Below are 11134 nucleotides of genomic sequence, written 5' to 3' on the forward strand. Positions count from 1 at the left end.
GCAATATAGGTCATAGTCGGAGTAAGCCATTATCACATTAAGACGTGGAGTGTTCAGATTTGAGTCACATTATTAAGACGTGTTTTGACCAATTTGTCGCAGTTTGCCACGCATGACCTGGTGCACTGCTGTAAAACTAGAGTGTGTCAACCATGGCGTGACCCTCCTTAAAAGAAGAGGTGTCCTTTATGTCTGATAAAACAATGCAGGACAACGGTAATGACATAAAGAGAGTTCATTTTCCTTGGATGGGACGGGAATTATTGTCGGAAAAGAACGCACTGCCATCTGTCATCATGACGCGTCTACCACTACTAGTGAACGTCGCTGGTTCATTCTGAATAGCCTGATTGACATGGTAACGGGGATATCCCTATAGCTTCTGACCATGGAAACAATGTATTTGTTATATTGTCTTAACCAGAATATGGACCTAAATCGGAATATGCTGAACATGTAAACGTAGTGTTGTTTTTATAGAGCATTAAATGAATCCAAGGTTTAACTGCTTAAAAGACTTCAATGAATAAACACTTCTTGGAGACAGTGACAGGGAAGATCTCAGGGAAATGAATGAATAGGAGGTAACTCAGCATTAATAGAACACTATGTTGTATTTCAGCACCCTGGCATCCCACTGGCAAGTGAAACCTATGAACCAGGGTGTTGCCATTCATTTAGCTGCTCCATCCTTTGTTTTCCTAAACCCTTCTTATGTCAGACCAAACTGTATGTACAGTATGTGGAGTGGTAAACTGACAATATTACAAGCTAGTTGATAATGATTTGCTGGATTGGCTTTAACTGGGTATGAATGTCAGATTGATGAAGTTAATTTCCTCTCTCTCATTCCTTCAGAACAACAACAACCTAGACGCGTGCTGTGAATACCTGTCCCAGGTGAGCCCGGTCTACCTGTACAGTGAGGAGGGAAAGCACAGCTTGTCTTCAGACCCCGGCTACATCAGGCTTCACAACCACATGACCCAGCTCAACCTGGGCCTGCAGTCTCACCATGTGCCGGACGGCTTGAGGATGAACGGCAGCCGCACTCTGGCCCACAGCCTGAGCGACGGGCCCCTCCAGAGCAGCCAGGCCCCTAACACTGACTTCTACCAGCAGGAGCCCAGCTCAGCCCCGGTGCAGGCGCCCTCGGGCCTCAATGTGTTCGGTGTGATGGAGCCCACACGCAAACCCCAGCCTCCCCAACACCTGGGCCTCTACCCTCTGGGTGTAAAAGGCCCCGCTATGGGCGGCCAGCAGGCCCCACGCTTCAACCCCATTACCGTCACGCTAGCCCCCAACATCCCCACAGGCCGCAACACGCCCACGTCTTTGCACATACACGGCGGGCCCCAGTCGGGCCTCGGCAGTCCACAGGGTAACTCTATCTACATCAGGCCCTACGTTAGCCAGACCGGTACAGGCCGGCAGAGCCAGCAGCAGGGAGGCAGGGTCCAGTACAGCCCCACCTCCCAGCCCCAGCAGCAGATCTACCAGATCTCTCACCCGTCCAGCCTGTCGGGCTCCTGGTCCGGCCCTCAACACGCCTCACATACCTCACAGCACCAGCAGGGCCACCAGACCTCTCACGTCTACATGCCCATCAGCTCCCCCACTAACCCCCAGGCTCCCTCTGGTCTGCCCACAGGGAGCCAGGCCTCTTCGTCCTGCTCCTCCTCTTCCTCGTCCTCCGTCATGCCCAGCTCTACCATCAGTCAGTACAACATCCAGAACATCTCCACCGGCCCGCGCAAGAATCAGATAGAGATCAAACTTGAACCTCCTCAGAGGAGCAACTCCACAACCAGCACCGCTGTGCTGCGGACGGGCAGCGGGCCACGCTGCTCCTCTACGTCCTCCTCCTGTCCCTCCTCTTCCTCCTCCTCTTCCTCTGGGGCTGCTGTTGTCCCCAGCGCCCCTCTGGCCATCGGAGGCCCCGGCCTGAGCCGCAGCCAGCCCACTGTTTACATCTCTGCCAGCCCGCCCTCTGCTGCTTCGGCCCCCTGTGAGGAGGGCACAGTGGCCACGGCCAGCTCTCGCTCCCAGCCTCAGTTTTACATTTCAGCTAATGCTTCCAGCGATGACGGTGGGGGTAGGAACCCTCCCACGGTCTACATCTCAGCCAACCCTCCTTTGCAGGGGCCCTCGGGGGCCAGGAACATGGGGGGCCAAGTGAGCATGGGCCCCGCCTACATCCACCACCATCCTCCTAAGTCCCGGGCCTCTGTGGGAGCAGGAGGCACAGCTTCTTCTCCGCGTGTGGTGGTGACTCAGCCCAATACCAAATACACTTTTAAAATCACCGTGTCCCCCAATAAGCCCCCGGCTGTGTCCCCTGGCGTGGTGTCCCCAACGTTTGAGCCCAACAACCTCCTCAGCCTGCCCCAGGACCACCACTATGTGGAGCCAGACCCCGTCCATCTATCAGACCCTCTGTCTCCACACAGGGAACGGCCCAACGAGCCCCGGAGACTCAGCATGGGCTCTGATGATGCAGCGTACACACAAGGTGAGCAGGGCTTTCATCTCACTCTTTATGCCCTCATACAAACACAGGAATATAAGACAGAAGACTGCATGTATTATATAAAAGATATCCTACCAAGAAATATCACGGGCATTAAAGTCATTGCAAACCCTTTAAAACTCTTTATACAATGTTCATTTCATCTAGTCATTGTATGTGCAGTGCTAGTATTATAGCTAGTATTGCAAAGTGCTGATGAGTCATTTCTAGAAGGCATTTTACCAGATCAGCTCTTACAGCTGCAACTTTTCAAACACATACGTAAGATCAAGTGTTAACAGCAACCCAGGGCTTTGACTAACTTTTCAAACATTTGAAGGATTGCAGTCGGCGTCCATGTTTATTGTTTGTTTAGTTAATGTCAAGTGGCTGAAGTGTGCACAGTGACTGATATGTTCAGGTCAGTTCTACCAGCAGTTGGTCTAAATGCTTTTTCCACTGCATCCTGCCAAGAAAGTCATTTTACTATGAAGTACATTGAGTGATTGTCAGAGTCTCTTTCCATAACATTGATTGTGATTGTGTAGTTTTTGAGCCAAAGTGAGTGTAGGTCTGCGCTTGTCATTGGTGTTCAGTCAGTAGTGCAATGTGAGTTAGCTGAGAGCTAATATGTCTGTGATGCAGTGTGAGTCCTCCATGCTAAACGCTGACCCCGTAGCCTGCTGGTATTGGGTGCTGTGAGTCAAAACGTCACACACACACACACACACACACACACACACACACACACACACACACACACACACACACACACACACACACACACACACACACACACACACACACACACACACACACACACACACACACACACACACACTGCCTGTTACCTTTTTTGGGCTTTTCACTGTATTGCGTGTGAGTCAGCGGCTGTGGCTCCTGCACTGTGGTGACTATACCACCAACAGGGGCTTGACTCGGGGCATGCTGCTTCCTCTGGCCTGCATAGTCATCTGCTAGCAAAATGACAACAGCCGAGTCACAATCCAATCCCTACCGGAAAAAAACTAAAACACACCTGTCACTATGAATGAAACATTTATGTGTTCACCATTCACACCCTAGATTTGTAGCTGTTGCTGTTACACAATATTGCATGTCATTGCATGTTCTACATCTGTAGATGAGTAGACCCGTTTCTGTTCCCCGAGTGATGGCCATTTTTCAAAAAAGCAATCCCAGACTTAAAGGTGCATTCAGCTATTCTGGAGAACACTTATTGTCAACTTCTCATGATCCCCTACCTGTTTGTGTTTGTACTGTGTGTTCTAGTGTTAATAGTAATACACAACCTAGGCTCTGTAAACTGGTTACTGGTTCTCAAAGGACAGAGCCTAGGATTTGTATTGAAAGATGACCACGCGTTCATGCAAATGTTTAAGTCAAGAGGACGACTTTGTCATTCTTTCTACAGCTTATTTGAAATGACAATTTTTTTTGATTTTTTTTGTAACGGGTTTGCCAATATGGAGGATTCATTTTAAACAGTGTTTCACTGGAAAGAAACACCTGGATGGTGTTGAAGTAGCCTATAGGAAAGAAGTTGCCCGTTATCACGTAATGTGTGTGTGTGTGTGTGTATTATCCAATATTTAAAAAAAACAAAGGCACATTTGCTTTCATCATAGCTGAATGAAAAGCACTACTAAAAAACACAGCGTTTCATTAGCAAACTGAGTTGAAGGTTGGCAGTCGAGCACAACAAATACATAACGCCACATGTATGTAATCAGTTAATGTACTTGTGCCAGCTCTCACTTGGCTTTTTCAAGTGCAGTTTCTATTGAGCTGTGTGTGTGTGTGTGTGTGTGTGTGTGTGTGTGTGTGTGTGTGTGTGTGTGTGTGTGTGTGTGTGTGTGTGTGTGTGTGTGTGTGTGTGTGTGTGTGTGTGTGTGTGTGTGTGTGTGTGTGTGTGTGTGTGTGTGTGTGTGTGTGTGTGTGTGTGTGTGTGTGTGTGTGTGTGTGTGTGTGTGTGTGTGTGTGTGTTGTGTGTTGTTGGAAAACACCACGAGGATTCACACTTAAAATCCAGATCCCACTCTCACACTGGGCGACTCCTCTCCCATGGAGCAGTTTAGCTGGGAGACATTTTGAAAGGAGAGCAGGTGTATGATCCTGTTGTCCCACAGGAGAGGTTTAGCATTCAACCTTCCTCCTGTAATCAGTGCAGTGTGTAGCAGCAGAGAGAGAGAGAGAGAGTTGTTGATCGTTAAACGTGTGTGTGTGTGTGTGTGTGTGTGTGTGTGTCGGAGGTGTTGCGACCTGTCAGCGGATGCGGGAACTATCAAGAATTATGGGCAAAGCGCTGTAGAGACTTGAGTGGATCCTGTGCACACAGTGGAGGTGCTGTATCAAGTTAGCCTGCAGCTACCGCTAACAGCTAACAACCGGGATAAGGCTGATCCCTTCACCTTACCACAATAGGTGATGAAACACAGGCCTATGGACAACAGTAAAGGGGGCTCTCATGTACTTCCCCCTTTCTATCCTTACACTGAGCTGTTGTTCTCCACAGGGGGATTAAGCTCCAAACTGGTCCGCCTGCTGTATACACACATCAGCCTGGGCTCAAAATGTGTCAGGACTGTATACTCAATTCTCCTTGAAGGGATCCTCTAGGCATTTTTTTATTTGGTTCCCTGGTTCTTTGGTTTCTCAGTATATCATTTTACAAAATTGCAAATCATGTTTAAGTATGGTTACACTTGCAGTGAATAAACAAAGCCCAGAGGAATCTTGTGTGTGTGCGTGTGCGTGCGTGTGTGTGTGTGTGTGTGTGTGTGTGTTACTCATGTTGTGGGGACATTTTTCTGTTCACACAGTGATATTGTGGGGACTTACCTCCCTTTTGGGGACAAAATGGAAGTCCCCATCACATACATAATTCATTTCAGGGTGAAGACTTGCTTTAAGGTGACTTAGGTTTAGGTTAAGGTAAGGACAGTGGGTAGGGTTAGGGGAAGTCTCTCGGAAATGAATGAAACTCTATCTAATGTCCTTGGACGTGATAAAAACCAACGTGTGTGTGTGTGTGTGTGTGCAGCCCTGTTGGTCCACCAGAAGGCCCGTATGGAGCGGCTGTGGCACGAGCTGGAGCTGAAGAAGAAGAAGCTGGAGAAGCTAAAAGAAGAGGTGAACGACATGGAGAACGACCTGACCAGGAGACGGCTGGAGAGATCCAACTCCGCCTCCCAAATCCCTTCTGTAAGACACACTCACTGCCCTTTGCGTTCCATCTGAACAGTACACCCTACTAACACAATACACAAGAGAGGGTGTAATGCTGCAAAGGGCCCCCCTACACTGAATCAAAGCAGGGACATAGCCTTTATATGGTATGTATTTTTAGACCCAGTATTCAAATGTTTACATGTAGTGATATTCATTGTTGAGAGCAGTAATCATTAGCTACTGAACCTTCCATCTATCAATCATTAAACAATAGCAGATAGATGGATGGATGGATGGATGGATAGATAGATAGATAGATAGATAGATAGATAGATAGATAGATAGATAGATAGATAGATAGATAGATAGATAGATAGATAGATAGATAGATAGATAGATAGATAGATAGATAGATAGATAGATACTCTATTGATCCCAAAGAAATCTGACATCCAGTAGCAGCAAACGCATCACAACAAAAAACAATGAACAATTCAACTTTGCAACAAGAGAATGGCTTACGGTTAACTACTTCACCGCCATGTACGCCTCCATACACGCAGGTGCACACAATGCATTTATGTATAGTCCTTCTCAGGTTTCACTCACCAAAAAAAATAATGAATACATTTCCCAGCTAACACCAGCAAGGATATGGAGAAAAGGCCAAGATAGTGTGAGCAGACAGTTTTCATTGGCTAGATCAATCAATGTAACAACCCCAGTTTATTATGCTTCTAGCAGCAGTGGACTCAGACAGTGTATGTGATTAAGAGTCATCAGATGTTCTTCATGACTGCAAACAAATGTCTCTCTGGTTATTACTGACGCAGACCATGTGGCTCATATTTGCCATGTGTTGGTTTGAGCTGATGGCACATTACGCTGCTCCACTCTGAAACTATGTTGATTACAGGCTCTGTCTACGACTGGGCTGATATACAGTCATGCCCGAAATGATTCATAATCATTCCCCTGGCAAATTTTGACTTAAAGTTACTTTTATTCAACTAGCAAGTTTTTTTCTAGATTGGAAATGACACAGGCTTCTCCCAGAAGATAATAAGACGATGTGCAAGAGACATCATTGTGGATTTTTTATTTTTTTTTTTATTTTTTATAGCTTTTATTTACATTTGAACAAAAAGTGGCATGTCATTTTAAGTATATTTACCTTAGTTTTTATTCTATTTTATACTATTTTAACTTATCACTTCTTTATATATTGTGTTATATTGTATATATTACAGTCACTGTTCGTTCATTGTTTATTGTCTAACTGTATGCACCTTATTCACCAAGACAAATTCCTTGTTGGTGTAAAACCCTTCTTGGCAATAAAATCCTTTCTGATTCTGATGTCCAAAATGATTCATACCCTTCTCAATAATCAATCGGGGTATGACTCATTTGGGGCTTGACTGTATATTGTTCCATATTTCAGACTGACGGCTCACAGAGTGTGTCAGGAGAACATGTAGATGTCTAGTTCCTTCACGGCTTCATCCTCATGTTAGATGGTGCAGCAGGGAGTTTGTCCACAGCTCTGGGGTTGAGTTAAAAGGCTTTCTCATCCACTTTGAGTCAGCAGAGAGGCAGAGAGTGTGGAGGTTAGCTGGCCTCTGCTGCCCAGCTCCCTGGGTCCTTGGTGGGGCCAGCTAGGGCACAGACCTGCTCCTCTCTGGTGCTCACCTCTCAACCCTCCCTCTCTCTCACTCTCTTTCAGATTGAGGAAATGAAGCAGTTGAGATGCAAAAACAGGTTACTGCAGATCGACATTGACTGCCTCACCAAAGAAATTGATCTGCTTAATACAAAAGGTATGTCTCTGTCTCTGTCTCTGTCTGTCTGTCTCTCTCTCTTTCTCTCTCTCTCTCTCTCTCTCTCTCTCTCTCTCTCTCTCTCTCTCTCTCTCTCTCTCTCTCTCTCTCTCTCTCTCTCTCTCTCTCTCTCTCTCTCTCTCTCTCTCTCTCTCTCTCTCTCTCTCTCTCTCTCTCTCTCTCTCTTTCCCTCCCTCCCTCTCTGACTCTCTGATTTAGGGTATTTTCAGGTATTTGGTGCTTCTAACTGGCATTGTGTATGTGTATGTGTGTGTTGAATCATATTAAAGTGAACAGTAAGTCATAGAGGCAGTGAGGTCAGATAGGCAGCTTGTAGATCAGGCCTGCTCTTACATCCTCTGGGCACACGCAGTCAAGTCACTGCCATTGTGCTGTTAACTACCAGCCCTTCCTCTATTGCATCCTGTTGCTGGGTGGTAACAAGGGATTTATGGCCCCCCTGGCAGCAATGCACTGCTAATAGAGCCATGCCACAGACCCAAGTGATTTACACAGGTGAATGAATGGGCACCTCTCATTCACTGACCTGCTGATAACCTGGCATTTAACCCCAGATTTTGACTAACCTTAGACATAAACAGTGGGCCATTATTATGCCTGCTGGTCATTAGTCACAGATGAAGTCTTTTTGAAGTGAGTAGGGAGCAGTGATGTGCTATGGAGAGAAAGCTGTAGTGCTATTTGATCCCAGGCCAGGGGAAGTCACACTTTATCCAATCACCTTTTTTCAGGAAGAAACGTCCTGCTTATTATCTCCCTTCAGTATTATCACAATAAAGACAGTCATTGGTTCTGTTCAATCTAGTTAGTGGCTAAACCAGAAGCAGTGTCAGTGTGTCACACCCAGGTTCAGTTACAGTTGTATCAAGTCTGTGCCTACAAATGCATGTATTCATTATTGTTTTAAAGTCTACGTTTTATCACATTACATTTTGCATTGTGGTGGTGGTGTTGTGTAAGGTCTGAGTGTGTACATACTGCAGTTGATGACTTGAATGCACTGTGAAACATGGACGTCCACCATTACATGTGGTTCCCCCTCCATGTGTTCACAGGACCACACTTTAATCCCAGTGCAATCCATAATTTTTATGACAACATTGGATTCCTTGGTCCTGTCCCACCCAAACCCAAAGGTACTTTATCCATTGGTAAGTTCAGAAGAGGATGCATGGCAATGTCTGATCAATTTACTACATTAGTATGCCCTCCCCCCCTCCTCCCCCCCGTTATAAACCTATTGATAGGTCATATGTACTGTATATATGACTTTTTACTGGTGAATGCATGACTTGATTGTGGTAATATTAAGGTCTTTGTGCTTGTAACACCTGGCTGTGTCCCTGCAGACCCGGGCAGTCCTCGTGAGCAGGAGGAAGACGAGGGCACGCAGTGGAGCTGCACCGCCTGCACCTTCCTCAACCATCCCGCCCTCAACCGCTGTGAACAGTGTGAGTTCCCACGCCACTTCTGAGCCACTGAGGAGCTGCTCTGCCCGCCCGCCTACCTGTCTGTCTGCTCCCACACTAGAAGACACAGACCGGGGGCCCTCTCTACCTGTCTGTCTGCCGGGGTTAGGGGCCCCTCTCTGGCTCTTTAACTTTTTGTATGGAAGCTGGGATGGTGGCGTAGTCCACGTGCATCACGCGGCCCCGTTTTCCAGGATTTTTCTTTCTCTTTTTTTGTTCGGTCCTATAATGTTTGTAGAATGCTGTCCACTGAAGGCTCCACTGGATAGTGTTTACAGCTCCTTTTATTGTTTTGTTTCAAAAAAAGGCTGGCAGAGTCGGATGATACCTCACCTTAGAGACTCTGATGGTGACACGTTAGCCCCGGGGATACCTCGCTGCTCCCACTTACAGTATTACGAGTGTGGCCCTGCAGTGTGATCACACACACACACACACACACACACACACACACACACACACACACACACACACACACACACACACACACACATATACACACACACACACACACACAACACAGGTGCCAATGTGCCTTTTGCTGAATGAATTTTCAGTTTTTTTCTTGGTGTGTGGTGGCCTGAGCGGGGGATTGGGAACTGTTCAGCCACTGCTCTCCAGCATCTGAAGGGAAAAGTAACAGACTAATGATGGACTGTAAAGTTTGTTTGCTGTTTGTAGAGGATCTGAATGGAGGAAGTCTAAACGTGCCTCTTGGTCCTCCCCCTTCACTCTCTCCCTATTCTGTCTCTTTTTAATCATGAGTTAATGAAAAAAACAAAAAAAGAAACTTAAGTTGCATGCTTTGTGTACAGTACACGGAGGCAGAAAGTCCCCCTTTGAGCTTTTTACTGTACATAATTTTAGAATGTGCCTTTAAAAGCCTTCTTCCTCACACTATGAATCACGTGTATTTCCTGTAAGTATAGCTTTATAGACTTTATTTACTTTTTTTTGTCTTGTTTTGTTTCCCTCTTTCAAACCAATAAGCACCATGCTCCCTTTTTTTTTTAAAGCTTTTGACTTGATTTCTGTGAGAGTTGAAGCCTTGCAGAAGGAGAGGAGCAGAGCAGAGAAAGCCCTCTTCTGCCCCAGTCCGCTCATCATGGCTCGTGTCATTGCTAAGTTTTACTGTGTACCATCTGCAGATACAGCAACGTTGAAGGCAATGGAGGAGTCTTTTTTTTTTATTTTAATTTTTTTTATTTCTCCAGGACACCAAATATGTGGGGACGGTTGGTGGGAGGGAGGGAAGGGGTCAAAATGCAAAAAAAAAAAAAAAAGACAAACTGCCATCTTATCTGACAACTGGAATGTAGGTTTAATGTTTTGGGGACTTCTACACCTCAGTGCACAGAGACACTCATTTTCCAGTACAATCAGGACGTTACTGCAGATACATGATGTCACAGAGCGAATGGGAACAGCTGATTGGCTTAAAACCTTTCCATGTTGTTGTGCACCTGAATGGGGCTTTTTTTTTTAACGTCAGGTACCAAAGATCAAAGTGAATCTGTTTGTGTTTAGTGTTCCTATCATTGTCCCATGCCTTTTATATACAACCAGGTCAGAATGGTAAACCACATCTCTGAAGCAGACAAGGCAAGAAGCAAAACAAAGTAAGCACAACATGACTGTCCACTTTGTATACTCTTTTATTTTTTATTTGGCTCATTTCATCCTCCTAAGCTTTTATTGACGAGGGTGTTTCTAAAGTTTACTTACTGTCATTAACTTTACCTTAACTGTGGAGTAGTTACTTTTTTTTCACATTAGTGAAATGTTGCCTTGCATCAGTGCCTTTTTAGATCTATTGAATTTGTATTTGATAATGTACTCTTGTCACATCCGAGTGCCATTTTGAAAACAGAAACAACATTTTTAGTATTGTTAAAAACTCATTTAAAAGTAGAAGATGAATAATGGTCTCTTAAGCACTTACGCCATACTTTTTTTTTTTTTCCTTTTTCCAACCCAAAGAAACCAGTTTTCCTTGGTGTGAAGAGGCAGTTTATTCATGTTTTATTATATGGAAAAAAAATAATTTGGATATCTAAAAGTGTTTTTTTGATTTTAGCTGGGAAAACTGTCTTTGTAACAGATAAGTTATTTGTAAAAATAAT

The 11134-nt window shown here is 45.4% G+C and overlaps 1 protein-coding gene across 3 annotated transcripts in view; it reads left to right on the plus strand.

The window, feature by feature from the left end:
* tab2 (TGF-beta activated kinase 1 (MAP3K7) binding protein 2) overlaps window positions 1-11134 on the plus strand; it is a 45129-nt gene extending 33995 nt beyond the window's left edge. For 2 of the 3 annotated variants that reach the window (XM_080048014.1, XM_080048015.1), the window contains exons 3-7: window positions 859-2512; window positions 5574-5734; window positions 7428-7521; window positions 8598-8693; window positions 8892-11134. In XM_080048014.1, coding sequence (XP_079904140.1) covers window positions 859-2512; window positions 5574-5734; window positions 7428-7521; window positions 8598-8693; window positions 8892-9016 — 2130 coding nt within the window. In that variant the 3' untranslated portion in view covers window positions 9017-11134. The remainder of the gene's footprint in view (window positions 1-858; window positions 2513-5573; window positions 5735-7427; window positions 7522-8597; window positions 8694-8891) is intronic. The other variant, XM_080048016.1, reaches the window with a different exon arrangement.

The sequence above is a fragment of the Ammodytes marinus genome (assembly GCF_949987685.1).
Source record: "Ammodytes marinus genome assembly, chromosome: 19".
In the NCBI taxonomy this organism is placed as follows: Eukaryota; Metazoa; Chordata; class Actinopteri; order Uranoscopiformes; family Ammodytidae; genus Ammodytes; species Ammodytes marinus.